General features: G+C 44.4%; 1 protein-coding gene across 4 annotated transcripts in view; it reads right to left on the reverse strand.

Annotated features, from left to right (window-relative positions):
- Window positions 1-20668, reverse strand: part of WNK2 (WNK lysine deficient protein kinase 2) — a 100409-nt gene that overhangs the window by 35757 nt on the left and 43984 nt on the right. For all 4 annotated transcript variants that reach the window (XM_041743984.1, XM_041743983.1, XM_041743982.1 and 1 more), the window contains exons 13-19: window positions 19673-19966; window positions 19168-19217; window positions 18306-18474; window positions 18105-18221; window positions 17701-17871; window positions 17455-17500; window positions 16877-16996 (exon numbers count right to left, since the gene is read on the reverse strand). In XM_041743984.1, coding sequence (XP_041599918.1) covers window positions 16877-16996; window positions 17455-17500; window positions 17701-17871; window positions 18105-18221; window positions 18306-18474; window positions 19168-19217; window positions 19673-19966 — 967 coding nt within the window. The remainder of the gene's footprint in view (window positions 1-16876; window positions 16997-17454; window positions 17501-17700; window positions 17872-18104; window positions 18222-18305; window positions 18475-19167; window positions 19218-19672; window positions 19967-20668) is intronic.

The raw sequence follows: 20668 nt of genomic DNA on the forward strand, positions 1-20668 counted from the left end.
GGTCTTCAGTGATCAAGGCTGCTGGGTATCTCCTGATCTTCTTCTCTCATGGGAATGTCATAGCTAAGGTGATCCCTCCTGGCACTGGGTCCAGCTGTGGCAGGACCTCATAGTAGTGGCAGCACTGGTGTCTGATGTGCAAGTGCCTATGGCACAGATAGTGAGCAGGGGTCTAGAGTGCAGGCACTCATAGGGGGATGATGGCTCCAGGTTCTGGGGCAAAGCCTAGCCCATGATGATGATGGCTCCAGGGCCTCAGGTGTGGAGTTGCCATTGAGGTGAGGTCTGGAGCTTGGGTGCACCTTGAGTAGCCAGGGGCCTGGTGTCTGCACAGGGCTGGGGAGGCAGCAGGCAGTCCTGATCCAAGAGTGGCACAAGGGCAGATCCTTCTGGAAAGAGGGTGCAGCAGCATCTCTTTCCCTAGGGGATCTAGGGCAGCAATGGCTATTGGTTATGCCCACAGCAAACATGTCTTTTGTGAAACAGGCCACTGGGGTCTGCCAACAAGCATATGGGTCCTCTGCTGTGAAAGCTGTGGGGAACCCAGGCTGCCGCAGGGGCTGCAGAGGTCCTCTGAGGCCCTCCCGAGAGCATGCCATAGGGACCATGGTGGCACCCGCCATGGGACTGTTAGTGCCCCCACCTTCTTTGATCCTAGCTATATCCTGATGCCACATGTAAGCCTGTCTCCAAGAAAGGGACCCTTTCTCGTGTAGCATTTGGCTCTGCTATGTTGCCACAGGTTCTTAACTGGACATTTGAGCCTCCTGAGGCTGTTTCCATTAATGAACAGATGTCTACGTTGTTTCTATGGGAGCATGAAGCCTGGTGCCTCCTGCTGACATCACTCCTCCCAGTTACCCTTGGAGGCACCTGTTTCTCTCTCCTTGGTATTAATCTGAGCAGAGTTCTCTACTCCTCACCTAAATTCCATCTTTCCCTTCCCTTTTTCTCAACGACTATCATCTCTTTTCCAACATCTGTCTGAGTCCAATTGTTTCATTCTGATGAACATTTGTTGGCTGTGACAATGCAGCACCCACCGCCTCCCTCATGTGGTGGAGAACAGCTGTCCCTACTCTCAACTCCAGGGATATGCATGTAACTGTGTGTGCATCCAGCAGCCTGTCCACATGATTGCTTTAGAGACAGGTTTGATGCCTAGTTCTGCAGAGTGGAGTCAGGCCCAGAACTTCAGAATCCCCCTGAACAGAAATAATTCTCTTTTCTGCCTGTATGTGACCATAGAAGACAACATGCTGAGACCTTCCAGCAATCTCACCACCACAAAGGTCAAGTGTGAGCAGGTCTTTAATTACTGATGAGGGGTGCTTCAGTTGGTTAAGTGTGTGCCTTCAGCTCAGGTCATGATCCCAGGGTCCTGGGACTGAGCCCCACCTTGAGCTCCCTGCTCAGTGGGGAGTCTGCTTCTCCCTCTACCTGACATTCTCCCTGCTTCTGCTCTGTATCAAATAAATAAAATCTTCAAAAAAAAATAATTACTGATCTAATTTTTTTATATTTATAGCATTTTTCAGATTTCCTGTACCTTCTTATGTAAGTTTTGTAAGTCATATTTCTCCAGGACATCATCCACGTTTTCAATCTTGTTGGCATGCAGTTACATAATCTACTCTACTCTTCTTCTCAGTGTTGGTGAGACTGCAGCACTGTCTTTCTCATTCCTGACACTGATCGCACCTTATCTTTTCTATAGTCAGTCTTGTCAAGGGCACATCAATTTTATTAGACATTTCAAAGAGCCAACTTCAAGCTTTGTAGACACTCCTTTGTACGTTTGTTTTATATTTTATTAAATTGTGCTATTCTCTGTTGTATCTCCTTTTTATTTGGGGTTGTCTTTTCGTACTGGATACTGTTGATTTTCAGCCTTTCTCCTTCCTTATACATTTCTGCAAAATTATAGCTTTAGCTGCATGGCCAAGTTTCGATATGTAATATGTTCACTTGCATGGTTTTCATGTCCTTACCATTAGAAGTATTTTCTTAATTTCCATTATAATTTCTTCATTGCTTCATGGGATATTTATAAGTACATTTCTTTTTTAGAAATAAGCACATTTCTTAACTGAAAAACATTAAGAGACTTTTTAGGAATCTCTTGTATTTGAATTTCAGCTTACATCCAAATGTAGTTGGAGAACATGTGTTGAATGATTTTGATCCTTTGGAATTTATTGAGATTTGCATTGTTTCCTGCATATGGCTAATTTTAAAATACTCTATGTGGACTTAAACACAATTTTGTAATCTTCAGCCACTGGGTGTTCTACATATACACCACTGTTGCTAATTCTATTGTTAAAATCCATTATGTCCTTATTGATGTTTGTCTTCCTATTCTAAAGGCTAGAACTTGAATAACGATTATAGATCTATTTCTTCACTTCTGTTAGTTTTTGCTTTATATATGTCGAAGCTATGTTATTAAAGACACAAAAATATAGAATTATTCTGTCTTCCTGGAGAGCTGAACTTTTCACCATTACATCTTTGACTTAAAGCCTATTTTGTCTGATACAAAAAGATCAACAGTAGCTTTCTTTAGTATTTGCAATGCTGTGTTCTTCCCATTTATTTACATTTAACATTTTGTATTCCAAGGTCTTAAGTTGTTATTGGTTTGTTCTCTTTTTGGCAACCTTTGATATTTAGTTCATATATATTTAATTATTGATCTATTTGGGTAAAAACTACATCTTACTAATGATTATCTATGTGTCATGCATGTCCAATGTTACTTTTCTCTCCTTCTTTGTCTTTTGTTTTTTAACAATTCTTCCCCACTACACCCCACCACGAGTGTGTAAGTGATTTATTTTATAATTCCCACAGAAGCATTCTAGAGACAACAGTATACATTCCTGATTTTAGCTCTTCCCAGGCAATGCACGAACCCAGGAGCCCTCTGAGTACAATTCTCTCCTCCTAATAAATATGCCTGTATTTTCACATATTTTAACACAACAAATATATTTCAACTCTCAGAAGACACTATGTTTTTATAGTTAGCATTCGCTTAGATTTGTCCGTATATCTATAATGCCATTACTTTTATTCCCTCCTGCATCTCTGACATTCCATCAGGATCACTGTTCTTTTCCTTAAAAACATCCCCTACAGTATTTCTTCAGGTGAGATGTGAAGGGAGGGAACTCCTTAAGTCTCTACTTTGTCTTCATTTAGTAGGATCCTGCCACCAGGTAAGGGTCAAAGCTGGCACTTATTTATCACTTGAGGGTAGTGTTATTTCTTGATCTCCTGGCAATTGCTGTATCTACCAAGACATGGGCCATCCAAATCACTGTTGCCCTTTAGAGGCACCTGCTTTCTCTTCAAGCATCCTTTCAATTCTTCTGTTTGCCTCTGGTTTTCACTACTTTCACTACAATATACCCAAGTATAGTTGTTTCTTTTTGGAGGACTTCTTGAATTTGTGGTTAATGCCTCGCAGTTCTCCACATTATCTCCTCAACCTTGATTCTGTCCCATTCTCTTCCTTTCTGGGGCACCAATCATATCATGTGTTTGACTATCTCACTGTAATCCCTATATCTTGAATCTCTTTTACTTTAAATACTTTTTGAGCTACCTTTTACTTTGCTAATTCTCCAGTGGTGTACAAACTATGCAGTGAGTCTTAGTTTAACTACTGTATCTTCCAGCTCTACAATTCTGGTTCAGTCAGGATTTCTTGTGTTTTTGTTTTTGGATATATAAGCAAATTCATGACCACAGTAAACACTGTTCACAACTGTTTGTTCATGAACCTTGTAACCTATCCCTCTATCCCTTTCTTGCCACACCCTCCTTCCCGGACAAGTACTGATCTGCTTTCTGTCCCTATATTCTCCATTTTCTAGTCTTTTACATGTGACTGTACAACATGCAGTTTTGTCTGGCTCCTTTAACATAATTATTTTGAAAATCATTCATGTGGTAGTAAATAGTTCATTCTTTTTTTTTAATTGCAGAATAGCATTATGCTGTATGGATAAAACACAATATGTTTACCTGTACTTGCTGATGGATACCTGGGATGGATCGAGGTCTGGGCTATTATAAATCAAGCTGTTATAAACACCTGTGAAAGTTCCCTTATGGACATCTTCTTTCATTTCTGTTGGATAAATACCTAGGAATGGAATGGCTAGATCATCAATGAAACCATTCAGGATTTAGGCCTGGAGGATACTTTTTGGGGAGACTTTTCACTATAAATTCAATCTTTTTAATTGGTATGGGAGCATTCAAGTTAACTATTCCATCTTGGATGAGTTTTAGCAGGTTGTAGTTTTTGTGGGATTAGTCCCTTTCATCTAAGTTGTTATATTCACATGTGTGTGTGTGTGTGTGTGTGTGTGTGTGTGTTTTAAAGATTTTATCTATTCATGAGGAACAGAGAGAGAGAGGCAGGCTCCATGCAGGGAGTCCAATGTGGGAATCGATCCCAGGACTCCAGGAGCATGCCCTGAGCCAAAGGCAGGCGCCAAACCGCTGAGCCACTCAGGAATCCACACAGGTGTAGGTTTTTTCGTAGTATTCCATGATTATTTAATTCTTTTATGCAGAATCTGTAATGATATCTCTTCCTTTATTCTTGATATTGGGGTTTATCAATATCAGAGCTTATCAGAGATTTATCATAGGGATTCTTTTCAAAGAACTAGTTTTTAATCAGTTTTGTCTGTTTTTGTTTCAAATTTCATTGATATCTGTCTGCTCTTTATTCCCTTCATTCTGCTTGCTTTGGATTTATATTTTCTGAGTTTTTAAAAAATTCTTAAGATGGATGCTTGGGTTATTGAATTGAAACTTCATTTTTAATCTACACACGTAGTACTATCAATTTTCCTCTACTGCATTGGCTGCATTCCTCAAGTTTTAATATGTTACATTTTCATTCTTGTTCATTTCAAAATGGTTCTAATTTTCCTTGAGACTTCTTTTTTTGACTTACAGATTGACTTATCTATTACTGAGAGAGTTGAGGTCTCCAGGTATAATTGTGTATTTGTCTATGTCTCCTTTCAAAAGAAAGGAGCTATGTTGTTGGAAGTTCCGTTGTTAAAGCTCTGTTGTTAGGTACATTCATATTTAAAAGCGTTATGTCATCTTGATGAATTGACTCTTTTATAATTATGGAATCTCTATTATCAGAGATTTCCTTATACTGTACTTTACATTCTTATGACTTATTTTTTTAAGATTTTATTTATTCATAGACACACAGAGAGAGAGAGAGAGAGAGAGAGGCAGAGACACAGGCAGAGGGAGAAGCAGGCTCCATGCAAGGAGCCTGACGTGGGACTTGATCCAGGTCTCCAGGATCACGCCCTGGGCTGAAGGCGGCGCTAAACTGCTGAGCCACCCAGGTTGCCCGTTAGGACTTATTTATTTAAAATGGGAAGTCTGGGGGCACCTGGGTGGCTCAGTCAGTTGAGTGTCTGCCTCCAGCTCAAGTCATGATCTCTGGGTCCCGCGATCAAGCTCCACATCAGGCTCCCTCTGCTCCTCCCTACTTATGTGCTTTCTCAAGCTCTATCTCAAATAAATACATAAAATCAAATAAATAATAAAGTGGGAAAAATATGGAATTTGTCTCTGATTTATTTCACTTAGTACAGTATTCTCTAGGTCTATCTATGCTGTTGCAAATCACAAGCATTCATCCCTTTTTTATGGCTGAGTAATATTCCTGTGTATTTCACATCTTTATTATTCATCTACTGATGGGCACTTAGGTTGCTTCCGTATCTTGGCTATTGTGAATAATACTGCAATGACCACAAGAGTGCATATAGCTCTTCAAACTGGTGTTTTCATTTTTCTTTGAATACCCAGAAATTGAATTGCCGGGTTATATGGTAGTTCTAAGTTTTTTAGGAACCTCCATACTGTTTTCTATAGTGGCTGCAACAATTATTATCAATAGTGAACAAAGGCTCCCTTTTCTTCACATCCTCATCAATTCTTTTTCTTTCTTTTTTTATTTTAGCCATTCTGTGAGGTGAGGTATCTCCTTGTGGTTTTCACTTGCATTCTCTGATGATCAGTGATGCTGACCATCTTTTCGTGTGTCTCTTGGCCATCTGAATGTCTTCAAAGAAATGTCTGTTCGAGTCCTCTGCCCATTTAATCAAGCTGTGTTTTTTATATTAACTTGTGTAAGTTCTTTATATATTTTAGATATTAACCCTTATCAGATACATGGCTTACAAATATCTTCTTCCAAAATGTCTATTTCATTTTCTTGATTGTTTCCTTTACTGTGTGCAAAAGCTCTTTAGTTTGATGTAATTCAATTTGTTTATTTTAGTTTTTATTGCCCTTGCCTAAGGAAAGTGGTCCAAAAAATACTGTTATGACCAATGTGAAACAGCTTATGGTCTGTTTTCTTCTAGGAATTTTATGATTCCAAGTGTTTAATCCATTTTGAATATATTTTTATATATGGTATAAGATAATGGTCCAGTTTAATTCTTTTGCGTGGAGCTATCCAATTTTACCAACACTATTTACTGAATAACTGTCTTTTCCCCACTGTATATTCTTGGGGAGTATTGTGTACAGTATTGTATACAAGAATATACAATTCTTGTATAGAATTGAGCACATAAGCATGGGCTTGTTTCTGGGCTCTCTATTCTATTCTATTGATCTATGTGTCTGTTTTCATGCCAGTACAATTCTTTTTTTTTTTTTTAAACTATAGTTTTGTAATGTAGTTTGAAATCAGGAAGCATGATACCTCCACCTTTGTTCTTCCTTCTCTGGGGTCTTTGGCTTATTTGGGGCCTTTTTGTGGTTCCACAGAAATTTTAGCAATATTTGTTCCAGTTCTGTGAAAAATGCTATTGGTATTTCTATGAGGATTGCATTAAATCTGTAGATTGCTTTAGGTAGTTTGGACATTATAACAAAATTAATTCTTCCAATCTATGAACAGGTATAACTTTCTATTTATTTGTACTGTTAATTTCTTTCTTCAGCATCATAGTTTTCAGTGTATAGGTCCTTCTCTTTCTTGGTTAAATTTATTCCCAGGTCCTTCATTCTTCTTGATGCAATTGTAAATAGAATTATCGCAATTTCTGATAATTCATGGTTAATGTATAGAAATACAACTGAGTTATATACGTTAATTCTGTATCCTGCAACTTTACTGAATTCATTTACAGACATATTTTGGAGATACTCTGGGTTCAGTTTCAGACTACTGCAAGGTGAATTTTGCAAGAAAGCAAGTCAAATGAATTTTTAAAATTTCCTAATGCATATAAAAGTTACATTTACACTATAATCTGTTAAGTGTAATATAACAATATGTCTTTTTAAAAAGCAATGTATATACCTTAACTTAAAAATACTTTAATTTAAAAAAAAAAAAAACTTTAATTTTGAAAAAAATAAAAATAAAAAAATAAAAAATAAATAAAAATAAAAAAAAATACTTTAATTTTGGATGTGTGGATGGTTCAGTTGGTTAAGTGTCTTGACTCTTGATTTCGGCTCAGATCATGAGCTCCAGGTCGCGAGATCAAGCCCAGAGTTGGGCTTCACACAGGGTGTGAAGCCTGCTTAAGATTCTTTCCCTCTCCCTTACCCCACCCCCACTTGCTTGCTATGTCTCTCTCTCTCTAATAAAAATACTTTATTCTAAAAAATGCTAACCATGATCTGAGCTTTCAGTGAGTCAAAAGCATTCTCTAGTCTTGCTTTGATGTTAGTGGCTACTGCCCAGGGTGATAGTGCTGAAAATTGGGGTGGCTGTGGCATTTCCTTAAAATAAGATGACAATGAAGTTTGCCACATTGACTCTTCCTTTTAGGAACAATTTCTCTGTAGCATGCAGTGCTGTTTGATACCACTGAACTTCTTTCAAAATTAGACTCAATCATCTCAAATGCTGCCACTACTTTATCAACTAAGTTTATATAATATTCTAAATCCTTTGGTGTCATTCTAACAATCTTCACAGCATTTTTACCAGGAGTAGATTCCACCTCAAGAAACCAATTTCTTTTCTTTGCTCATCCATAAAAGGCAACTCTTCATCCATTCAAGTTTTATCATTAAAATGAAGCAATTCAAGTACAATAAACAAGTCTGAAATATTGCAAGAATTACCAAAATGTGACACAGAGACACAAACTGAGCAAATACTGTTGGAAAAATAGTGGCAACAGACTTCCTTAACACAGGACTGCCACAATTCTTCAATCTGCAGAAAAATACAGTATCTGTGAAGTGCAATAAAGCACACAATAAATTGAGGTATGCTTGTATTAGTCATAATAGTTTTCTATATACAGCATCATATCATCTGCATATAGTGATAATTATACTTCTTCCTTTCTAATTTGGGTGCCCCTTATTTTTTTTTCTTGCCTAATTGCTGTGACTATAACTTCCAACACCTTGTTAATAAAAGTGATGGAAGTGGACTGTCTTGTTCTTGATCTTAGACAAATGCTTTCATGTTTTCACTATTGAGTGGGTTTGACATATATGGCCTTTAATCTGCTGAGATACATTTCTTCTATACCCATTTTGTTTAACGTGCTTATCATAAACGTATAATGAATTTTGTCAAATGCTTTTTCTGCATCTATTGAGATGATCACATGATTGATTATCCTTTCTTTTGTTAATGTAGCACAGGTGTAGAACCATCCTCACATACCTGGAACAGATCTCACTTGATTATAGTGAATGGTTCTTTTAATGTATTGTTGAATTCAGTTTACTAATATTTTGTTAAGACTTATTGCATCTACTGCATCAAGGATACCAACTTGTAATTTTTTTTGTAGTGTCCTTGTCTGGTTTAGTGTCAGGGTAAGGCTGGCCTCACAGAGTTTGGATGCATTCATTCCTCTTCAACTTTCTGGAATAGTTTGAGAAGGATAGGTAGTAACTTTTCTTTAAATGTTTTGTAGAATCCAAGAGGGGAAGATGGCAGTGGGGTACAAGGACCCGAGGCTCATTTAAACACACAAATATAACTAGTTAGGAAATCATCCTAAGTACCCCAGAAATCTATCTGAAGACTGGCAGAACAAATTCCACAACTAAATGTAAAGAAGAAGCCACATGAAGAAAGTAGGAAGTGTAGATAAGGGACTTGGGAGAGAAACAGACAGTGGCTGCAGTTATAGGGACGTAGCCACAGTCACAGATGGGTGAGAGACAAACTAGCACAGAGCGGAGCACATGAGAAAAACAAATCCCATAGTAATTGGCTTGGAAAGTGAAAGGGGCTAAATTTCATGAGTTCTTGCAACCAACAGGGCTTAAAGCCCATTGTTTTAAAGGTCAGTGGTCTTGGCTAGGATAGAGCCCAACTCTTCGAGAGAAGGCAGGCAAACAACCTGCACACATACAATGTGGAAACAGGGATCTAAACAGTTCCCAGGCACACCGTGGGGAGGTTGTGTGCTCACCTCAGAGCCTATCCCGCAGACAGACTACTCTAGGAACAGAGGAACTCTCCAGCACCATTTCTCTCCCCTGCTCCTCAGCAAAACACAGGGCCACCTGTGGGAACCAGAGCAGCTTGACACTCACCACCTAACTTGCTTATACCAAGCCCTACTCCCGACCATTCTCCAGAAAAGATGCACTTCCCAGTTACACTTGTCTCAGTCCCAGCACAGTGGGCACCCTCCCCTAGAAGACTCGCCTAAAACCCTACCCTCACGTCTCCCAACTTGGGAGTTTGCAGTGGCTCTGTTCTGGCAACATTGGTGGCAAGTCTCATTCAACAAGCAGATCAGAGCACATCAGTCCAAAACCTTTGGAATGTAGCAAAAGTGGTTCTAAGAGGGAAGAATGTGCTACATACTTCCAAGACAGGCCTCCCTCAAGAAGCAGGAAACATCTCAAATAAACAACCTAACCTTACACCTAAAGGAGCTAGAAAACGAACAACAAAGCCAAAAGCCAGCAGAAAAAGAGAGATAATAAAGATTAGAGCAGAAATATATGATATAGAAACTAAAAAACAAAACAATAGAACAGATCAATGAAACAATACCTATTCATGATAAAAACCTTCAATGAAGTAGGTTTGCAGGGAACATGCCTCAACATAATAAAGGCCATATATGAAAAATCCACAGCTGAGACACTTGAGTTGGTTAAGCATCCAACTTCTGGTTTTGGCTCAGGTCATGATCTAAGGATCTTGAGATCAAGCCCCACAGACTCCATACTCAGCAAGGAATCTACTAGAGATTCTCTTCCTCTCTCCTTGACCCTCCCCCCTCTTTTGCTCTAAAATAAATGAATAAACCTTTAAAAAAATGAAAAACCTGCAGCTAACATCACCCTCAATAGGGAAAAACTGAAAGCCTTTCCCCTAAGGTCGGCAGTAAGACAAGGATGTCTACTCTCATGACTTCTATTCATCACAGCATTGGAAGGCCTAGCCACTGCAGTCAGACAACAACAAGAAATGAAAGGCATCCAAGTCAGCAAGGAAGAAGTCAAATTTTCAACCTGAAAGACTCCACCAAAAAATTGCTAGAACTGATACATGCATTCAGTAAAGTCACAGGATACAAAATCAACGTACAGAAATCTGTTGTTTATTTCTATACCACAATAATGAAGCAGCAGAAAGAGAAATTATGGAATCGATCCCTTTTATAATTGCACCATTAATAGTACCTACGGATAAACCTAACCAAGGAGGGGAAAGACTTACACTCTGAAAACTATGAAACACTGATGAAGGCAACTGAAGACAACACAAAGAAATGGAAACACATTCCATGGTCATGAATTGGTAGAAAAATTGTGTTAGTATGCCTATATAACCCAAAGCAATCTACATACTTAATGCAATCCCTATCAAAATACCAACAGCATTTTTCACAGAACCAGAATGAACAATCCTAAAATTTGTATGGAACCACAGAAGACCCTGAATAACCAAGGCAATCTTGAAAAAGAAAAGCAAAGCTGGAGGCCTCACAATTCCAGACTTCAAGTTGTAATACTAACCCGTAATAATCAAAACAGTAGGTTGCTGGCATAAAAACAGACACATAGATCAAAAGAACGGAACAGAAAACCTAGAAATAAACCCACAATTACACAGCTAATCTTTGACAAAACAGGAAAGAATATCCAATGGGGGAAAAAAATCTAACAAACTGTGTTGGGAAAACCGGACAGCTACATGAAAAGAAGTTAACTGGATCACTTTCTCACACCATGCAGAAAAATAAATTTAAAATGGATTAAAGACCTAAATGTGAGATCTGAAACCATTAAAATCCCAGAAGGGAGCACAGACAGTAATGTCTCTGGCATCTCCTGAAGCAACATTTTTCTAGATATGGCCCCTGCAGCAAAGGAAACAGAAGCAAAAATGAACTATTGGGACTTCATCAAAATAAAAAGCCCCTGCACAGCAAAGGAAAAAGTCAACAAAACTAAAAGGAAACCTACAAATTGGCAGAAGATATTTGCAAATGACACATCTGATAAAGGGCTAGTATCCAAAATCTACAAAGAACTCATAAAAATCAACACCCCAAAACCAAATAATCCAGTGAAGAAATGGGCAGAAGACGTGAATAGACATTTCTCCAAAGAAGACATACAGGTGGTCAACAGATACATGAAAAAATGCTCAACATCACTGATCACCAGGGAAATGCAAAACAAAACTACAATGACATATCACACCCATCAGAATGGCTAAAATTAACAGAAAAAAAAAAAGTATTGGAGAGGATGTGGAGAATGGGGAATGCCCTTACACTGTGGGTGGGAATGCAAACGGATGCAGCCACTGTAGAGAACAGTGTGGAGGTCCTTCAAAGAGTTAAGAATAGGGCTACCCTGTGACCCAGCAATTGCACTATTGGGTATTTACCCCAAAGAATATAAAAATACTAATTCAAAGGGATACATGCACCCCTGTGTTTATGGCAGCAGTGGTACAAAAGCCAAATTATGGAAGCAGTCCAAGTGTCCCTCAGCTGATGAAGGGACAAAGAAACATACACACACACACACACACACACACACACACACACACGTATATGCACAATGGACTATTAACCACTAAAAAAGGAAGAAGAAAGAAGAAGAAAGAAGAAAGAAGAGAAGAAGAAGAAGAAGAAGAAGAAGAAGAAGAAGAAGAAGAAGACGACGACGACGACCTTGCCATTCACCATAACACGGGTGGAGCTAGAGAATATAACAAGATACTGTATGATCCCACTCCTATGTGGAATTTGGGAAACAAAACAAATGAGCAAAGGGAAAAAGAGAGAGAAGGACGGCAAACCAAGAAACAGACTCTAACCTACAGTGAACACATTGCTGGTACCAGAGAGGAGGTGGGTGGAGTCAGTGATGGGGATTAAGGGGTGTACTTGTGATGAGCACCAGGTGATCAAAATAAAATTCTTAAAAATAAAAATAAAAATATTGAGTATCACTCAAAAAAGTTATTTTAATTCCAATCTTGTTGACATACACTGTTACATTAGATTCAGGTGTACTTTTCCTGGTTTCTTCAGGTGGAGGTATAAATAACTGATTTGAAAACTTTGTTGTTTTATAATATAAGTATTTCTCCCTATAAATTGCTCTCTACACAAAACTTCAGCTGTGGACATTTGGTTATATTTTGTTTTTATTTTCTTAATAAAAAAAACAAATTTCCCTTGTGAGAAAAATAGATAAAATAAAATAAATATTTGGTAGAATTCACCAGAAGCCTTCTGGTCCTGGACTTTCGTTTTGGGGCAGACTGTTTGTTTAAGATTTTATTTATTTACTCATGAAACACACAGAGAGACAGGCAGAGACATAGGCAGAGGGAGAAGCAGGCTCCCTGTGGGGAGCCTGATGCAGGACTCAATCCTGGGACCCCAGGATCACAAGCTGAACTGAAGGGAGATGCTCAACCGCTGAGCCACCCAGGTACCCCTGGTCAGACTTTTTAAATTACAGATTCAATGTCATTACTTGTAATGGTCTATTCAGATTTTCTTTTTCTTTGCGATTCAGTCTTGGGGTATTATGTGTTTCTAGGAACTTACCCATTTTTTGTAATGTTTTTGTTCCTGGTAATTATTCCTGGTAATTTTCTTTGCTCTAAAGTCTATTTTGTATGATATTAAAGGGACTCCAGTGATCTTTTGGCTGGTGTTTGCATGGGATATCTTCACAATGCTTTTTCTTTAAACTTACCTATATCATTATATTTGAAGTTTCTTATAGATGGTAATTAGGTTGGATTTTCTTTTCATCCACTCTTACAATGTCTATCTTTTAAATGATGTGCTACAACCATTTACATTTAATTCAATTACTGTTATGTTCAGATGTAAGTCTAGGAATTTGTTTGTTCCCTGTTTCTCTCTTTTAAAAATTGTTTCTTCTTTCTTTCGTTTTTTTTTAAGTTATTTTTTTCTATTATATCTTCTGTCTGAGGATCTTTACCAATTCCTTTAGAGCTGGTAACTGGCGACAAATGCTGTTGTCATTACCTGAAAAAATTTTTTTCAGTTTCATTTCCAAGGAATATTTCTTCTGAAAACAGGTTCCTGGGTTGACAGGTTTTTTCCTGACACTTCAGAAATGCTGTGCCAATTCCATCCCAGACTCCATGGTTTCTGGTGAAAAATCCGCAGTCATTTAACCACCGCTCCCCTCCAGGCCCTCCATCATTTCCCTCTGGCGGCTTTCACAATTTTTGTCTTTCTTTCTCAGCAGTGTGTGATGTGTCCAGATAACAGATTTCTTTGGGCTCATTCTTTTTGGGATTCATTCAGCTTCTTCAATCTGTAAGTTTGTCTTTCACCAAACTTGGGAAGTCTTCCACCTTATTTCCTCAATTATTTTTTCAGCACTGCACACTTTCTCTTCTGCTTCTGGGACTGATGCCACAAATGTTAGCCCTCTGTTGCCATTCCACAGTCCATGAAGCTCTGTTCATTTTTCTCTAAGTTCTGATTAGTTCCAGGCATTTATTTTTCACTTTTCAGGTTTCCATGTGTCGCCTCTTCTGTATGTATGTTTTTTTTTTTTTTAAGATTTTGTTTATTTATTTGAGAGAGAATGAGAGAAAGATCCCAAGTAGGGGGGAGGGACGGGGAGAAGCAGGCTCCCCACTGAGCATGGAGCCCAAGGTGGGACTTGATCCCAGGACCCTGGGATCATGACCTGAGCTAAAGGCAGACACTTCACTGATGGAGCCCCCCCAGGTGCCCCACATGTCTCCTCTTTGTATCCCATTTCTTCACGAATACTTTCCACTTTAACATTTGTTTCAAGAACATTTGTGACTGCTTGTTGAAGCATGTTTATAATAGTTTCCTTGACGTCTTTGTGAGACCATCCGAACATCTATTTCATCTCATCATTGTCAAGGTTGGCTATCTTTTTCTAATGCAAATTAGCATTTTTGTGGTTTTTCATTTGGTGAATATTTGGATTGCACTGGTTGAGTTGGATTGGACTGGGCTTTGAATGAGACCCTAAGTCTGTTTAAACCCTATGGTGAAATGCAAGCAATCGACCTGCTTGGGTTCACACTGTGAGTTACAACCCACCTTCTGTGACCTGAGGCTATAATGTCCAGTGAGTTCTCAGTGTCTCTGCAGCTCTAACCTGACCTGAAACAGGCATGTACTACTCAGGGGCCAATCTATCCATCACTCAGTTCTGTTTATTATATGCTACTAAGAATCAGATCCATACACGCACAGGTGGGGGTGAGCCTGGGAGTTCATCAATGACACTATGTTGTTGCTTCCCCAAGCTCCTCCTTTTGCGTGATCTCCGTGATCCCCTCCCAACTCCCTGGAGAGAGAATCTTCCCCTCCTCCCACAACTATGAGGAACAGAGCCAAGTGGCAGAAGAAAAAGTGAGAAAAGGCAGTGGGTGTTGGTTCTGCACCGGCTGAGCCCAGGCTCTACCCAGCAGGGGGAAGGGCTGTCCCCTATCACCAAGCTGGCTCCTCTCCCAGCTGCTACCCCTCAGGATGGTAGGTGGGCTGGGGCATGCAGAGGGGGGTAGAGAGTGGCGAGGGACTCACAACATGCTCTGAGCTTTAGGCGCTCCCTCCTCAGTGGGCATCTGCTAGACCTCCCCTGTCTGAGTCCAGCATTCACTCCTAGGCTTCATGCTGCCCTGACCTCAGGCCAGAAGGCATCAGAGGGAAACACTAAGCTCACCACCAGCCCAGGAATCCCTGGAATTCTGGCACACTTCCCTCTTCTCCTGTTGCTACTCACTTCTCACATCTCCAAAAGCTGCGCCCTGCCCTGGCCCCGGCACACTGTGGGTTTCGTGAGTGAAGCGCCAGCATGGCATGCATACACCCTCTCACCCAGAACCAGGACTCTCTGCCCAGTTATTTTTTACTCTGAGTCAAATACCGTGTTCATAAAGCCATGCAATGGCAAGCTTCAGAATGGTGCTGGCTTCCTGCAGAAAGGACTGAGTGCCCGCTCTGAGATCACCTTAACGTGGGCACTGTGCTGAGGTGGCTCCTCTCTCGGCCTGGCTTGTCGCTTCACAGCATGATTCAGCCCCTTTCCTGTAGCCTGCCGAGCGGTGGAAGCTTCTATGCCCAGCCTCTCAATCACCCTGCAGAGATGGGCATGGCCTCCCGGGGAGCAGAGCCAGCCCGGGCGCCCCTGCATCCTGGTCTCCACCCTGCCCTGTACCTTGGCCTGATCTGCACAGTCTTTAGAGGCCCAATACCTTCCAGCCGACGATCTTTATAATGCATCCAACTTCTCTGGTTGTTCTCTGTGAATGGTTCATTCCAATGAACAGATCTGCCATCCCTGGGGGTAGCCACTTTTTTTTTTTTTTTTTTTAATAAAGAAATTGGCTCCAAAGGTTTCCTGAGCTCAGGGCACGGATGAGGGAACCAGGGCTTAACTTCAGCCTGTCCTATGAATCACTGCACCACACTGAAATTCAGCTTTATTTCTATGAGGGCTCTTCTCCCCCCCACAGGTCACTAGATGTGTATGCATTAAAATCAAGAAGTAGTAGGTGAGCATATTCTTATTTTAAAGCTGAGCCACTGCAGACAATGCTGCTGCTTCCCTGATCCTTCACAAGGCATGGGCCAGACCCTTTATCTCAGGTTACCAGGTCTGTTTATGGCTCCTCGGGGATTTCATTATCAGGCTGACCTTTTCCCTATGGGAACAAACCTCCAAAAGTATGATGGATGTCGTTGGGAACACACGGTACGAAATGAAAGATGATTTACAACTATTCTTCATGCATGTGCCATTCGTTAAGTTAGGTCAAGTTACATAATTGGCAACTTCTTCCTGTTTTCCTGCCAGCTTATGAGGAATTAAACCTAAAATCTGTTCAAATGACTATTTTCAACCTCCCAAGGGACCAAAAAATCAGGATTTAACGACAGCCCCAAGGGCAAGCTTGCTGACACAGGTCCAGACGGGGGGCAATTCACTATCAGGCAGATTTCCTTGAGGATGATTTAAAATGAGAGAGTCTGAGCCCTGGAAGGGTCTTACCCACCCCACCCCCAGGACAAGAGAAGCAAGAAGGAGCACTCCCTGAGGGTGGGTTACATAGAGGGGGGTGAGAAGTGGGGTACACTGGGTACAGAGGGTGAGGCCAGAGCCCTCAGTCTGCACCTAAGCAGCCCAAGGGTGTCACCTGTGTCGTGCACCATGAAGGTAAGGATGGGCTCAAGCCTGAGAGCCTCCCTGGCTGGGCTCACCAGGTGGAGTGTGGTTGCCAGGCTGCTTGGGGCCTCGGGGTGACAGGAGCTGACTGAGTCAGCACACCACACTACAGGGACAAGGGCTGGGAACTCACAGTGGCTCCTACCTTGGCTGGCTTCTGGCTGCACAGAGCTCGGAGGAAGTGGGGGCGAGGACTCAGGAGCCTCCACTGCGGGGTGCTCGGCCACCGGACAGATGATGAACCACCTCTTGCCTGTGTGCAGGACTACGGAGCAGGACACAGAGGGTGGGAGGGACCCCGTAAACTTCTCCCGAGGCCAGTGGGACCCCTCCCCAACTGCACCGCACCTGTCATCAGGGCACTGGGAGCTCACCCCATGGGGGCCATGTGCAGGCAGTCTTGGGCTCGCATGACACCCACAACATGGGCTCAGTTCCCAGGGCACCTGCAGTGCCTTGATGAAGGGGGAACACCAGCTGGGCTACAGGTGGCAGTGGCAAGACCACATGGCACTCAGTCCCCACCAGCACCAGACCTGGTCCCTCAGGTCAGCCTACCCACTCCCAGGGAGATGCTCAGCACACACCACAGCACTAGCCCTCTGATGGCCCAACCTGGATGACATGCTCAGGGGGGTCTTAACAAACACCCGCTAAAAGGGAGAAGGAGTGAGGTGGAAGTGCCTCTTCTGGAGGGCAGATGGGCCCAGAAGGCAGACGTACCGTTCTGCTGATACACAGGGGCGTTGGCCTGGGACTGGCGGCTCTCCTGGCAGAGGTAGAGGGTCAGGAATCAGCAGACCATATGACACAAGAGTTTGCTTCAGAGGCAGCATAGCCTCAAAACACCCCAGGGGGCCTCTCCTGCTAAGCTGAAGGCGCCCCCCAACCCTGCCCCTCACCCTGCACTTGGGGGCCGCAGGTGGCCACATGCCCCGGCCCTCCCAGGACCCCACCCCCAGTACGCACCTCCCCAGCACCCAGGGTGCAGGTGCTGAGGTATGGTGGGCTGGTCCCAGGGTCAGAGCCGCGGTCAATGTCCGTGTCCTCGCTGAGCATGTCCTCTGCCTTGTCCATGACGTCTTTCATCTGTTCAATGAACGTCTCCCGCTCAGCCTGCAGGATGAAATCGTGCTCCACCTGCAATGGCACAGACAGCCCTGCTGGGGGCACACCACGGGCCATTGGCCTTCCCTGATGTCTCTCCTTCGCTCTACTTGGCACTTGGCTCATGGAAGACCCAGCTGGGGCAGGGGGCGGCTGACAGAGGCCACCCTCTAGGTGATGGGCACCACCCACAGCAGGTGGCCACTGTGGGGCCCACGGAGCCAAGGAGACAGCCCTGCCCACCCCAGGAAGACACCAGGCCTCACCATGTAGGTGGCGATCTCGTCGGGCGCGTCCCCATCCAGGTCGAACTTGAACGTGACCATCTTGTGGTTGTGCGTCTCCAGCTGGCACTCCACCATCTTGTCACCTGTGTTGCACACCTACAGGCACCCGGGTGGTGAGGCCACCGTGGGCCGCGGACGGGAAGCCCTGCACCCTTGGGCCCACCCTGCCTGGCCACTCACATTCAGGATGGTGAGCCGCGGGCGGCTGGCTCTCTCCTGGCGAGAGCGGGCACGCGTGGACCGGCGGTGATGTTTCCGGGCGGCCTTGCCTTCCAGCCTCCCCCCGCCAAACGTTCCCTCGCAGCTGTCACTCATCTCTCTTCCAGAGGGGACATCAGAACCTCCGTAGCTGTGTGAAAACCCAGGATGTGACAGCAGCCTGCTCACCAGCCACACATGGAAACGGCCAGAAAATGTGGCAGGTGTGAAGCTGGCCCGGACCCCACCTTCAGGGCCCCCAGCCCCTCCTCCTGCTGTCCCACCCGGCTAGGGTGGTGTTGGGGTTGTGGAGAATGCATTGGCCATATGACCCAGGACCTCTGTCCTCTCTGACACTTGACCTGTGACTCAGGCTGTACTGGTTCACAGAAAACAACAGGATGAAGAAAATCCTCCCCTATGCCTCAGTTTCCCTGTCTGTGTAACAGCAACAGGAATGTGACAACCACCTGGGAGGACCGCAGGGTCTGAGGGGTTTGCACAGCACTAAGTCTGGTGCTGGTGCACCAGGACACACGGCCACTCCCTGTGTCCAGTTCCTAGGCAATGGAACACGTTCTGTGGCCGGGAGCATGGGGCTGGGGGGCGAGCCACTGCCTCTCCCTTCTAGAACATCCTGGGCACCACAGGCACCAGGATGCAGGACACACACAGAGCATGTGACAACCAGGCCAACGAGTATGGACAGAGGCCCAGACAACCCAGACGGCTCCACCATGTCCAGCTGGGAACGGGTGACATCGCAAGAAACCCTGACTCTCAAGGGAGATCCGTGTGAGGCCGTGGCTGCCCCCTCCACCCCACGGGCCAACTGGGCCCTTACCTCTCGCAGCTCTGCGGGGGCCCAAGCTGCTTGTCCTGGGAGGCCTGCTCCTGAAACAAAACCACGGATGGGAGGACGGGTCACACCGGGCCCCCCATGGCGCACCTGCTCCTGGCCGGCCCCTCCCATCTCCCCACCCAGGGAGCTGACCACGAGAGGTAGCAGGTGTAAGGGTTTTCTCCTGTGTGGTTGCTAAAAGCCAGGCCTCCCCTTGGCCAACACGCTGACCCACTCTGATCTTCCCAGTAGAGGAGCAGCAGGCCTGCCCCCATCCTCGAGGCAAGGCCCCGCAATTCCACAGGTCACCACCATGCTTTCTGGCAGAAGTGTTCAAGGAAAGTGCAGTGTACAGGGACAGCGGAGTAGGGTTAGGGTTAGAACAGCTGCCACAGGGCACACTTTCCTTAGCTGAGACCTAATACCACCATGCAGGGAGCCACTGGGATGCTGGGGTGGGGGTCAGGGCGAGGCACCAGGGCCAAGCCCCGAAGGCAGGAACACACACCTCTGGGGCCGACTCCACTGTTAGCTGCACGGCCGGGCAGGAGCTGGTGATCCCAGGTCCGGTGGGCGGTGGCACATGGGCAGCAGGTGGCAGGAGTGCGGCGGTCTGGACGGGCAAGCTCTGAGAAGCTGTGGCCACTGCAGGGGCCAGGGAGCTGGGGAGCTGAGGCATCTCGGGGACCACAGGCGGCAACACTTCCGGCAGAGGTGGGGAGAGGATGGCAGCGGGTGCGGGCACAGTGGGGACCTGGGCATTGACATCCATAGCGTACGGAGGTGGGTGGCCAAGCAGGATCTGGGGGCACAGGAGGCAGGGATGCAGGTTCGAGGGCCAGCCATGCCTCTGCCACAGGGTCCTGGAGCGAGGCAGGTGCTTCCCCATGCAGGTGGGCGAGCACCCAGGGTGGGGGTAACGGCTGTCCTTGCTGGTCCAGCACAGCCTCAGCACGTTAGCACACAGATTTAGCAGAAACCACTAAGAACGGGGACTCTCAGGTCCCTGTGTGCAGAATCAAACCTCAATCCACACCTCACTTATGATCCCTCAGTTGAATCCATCTGAAGCTCTAAGGATGGCACATACTTAGCACTGAACATGGCTCCCCGGGGCAGCCCCATGCGCTAGCACCTCACCCACACGGTCAGCCACACGCAAGAGGAACCAGGGACGCTGGCCTTCGGTGGGCAGCTCTGGAGGTGGACTGGACTTCTCATGGCCTCCTCTTTAAAAGCTCCTGCTGGGAGCCTCCATCCCGCCAACCTCAGGGACGCGGTCAGGGACGGGAAGGCCTGCCACTGGCCCCACGAGTGTAGGACAGATCAGCTACGTGGTGCATGCGGTCAGATATGAAAGCCGCCGCCAGGCGGGCACTGTTCCTGCTGGAAGGACCCCAGCTTTGTTTTCAGGGGAGTTTGCTCTCAGCATTGGGAAGCCCTTGAGGCGGCCAGCCCAGCCCGTCAACAGGCTGTAGAGAGTGGGGAGCCTGCCGCTAGGCCA

This window comes from Vulpes lagopus, chromosome 2 (assembly GCF_018345385.1).
Source record: "Vulpes lagopus strain Blue_001 chromosome 2, ASM1834538v1, whole genome shotgun sequence".
Lineage (NCBI taxonomy): Eukaryota > Metazoa > Chordata > Mammalia > Carnivora > Canidae > Vulpes > Vulpes lagopus.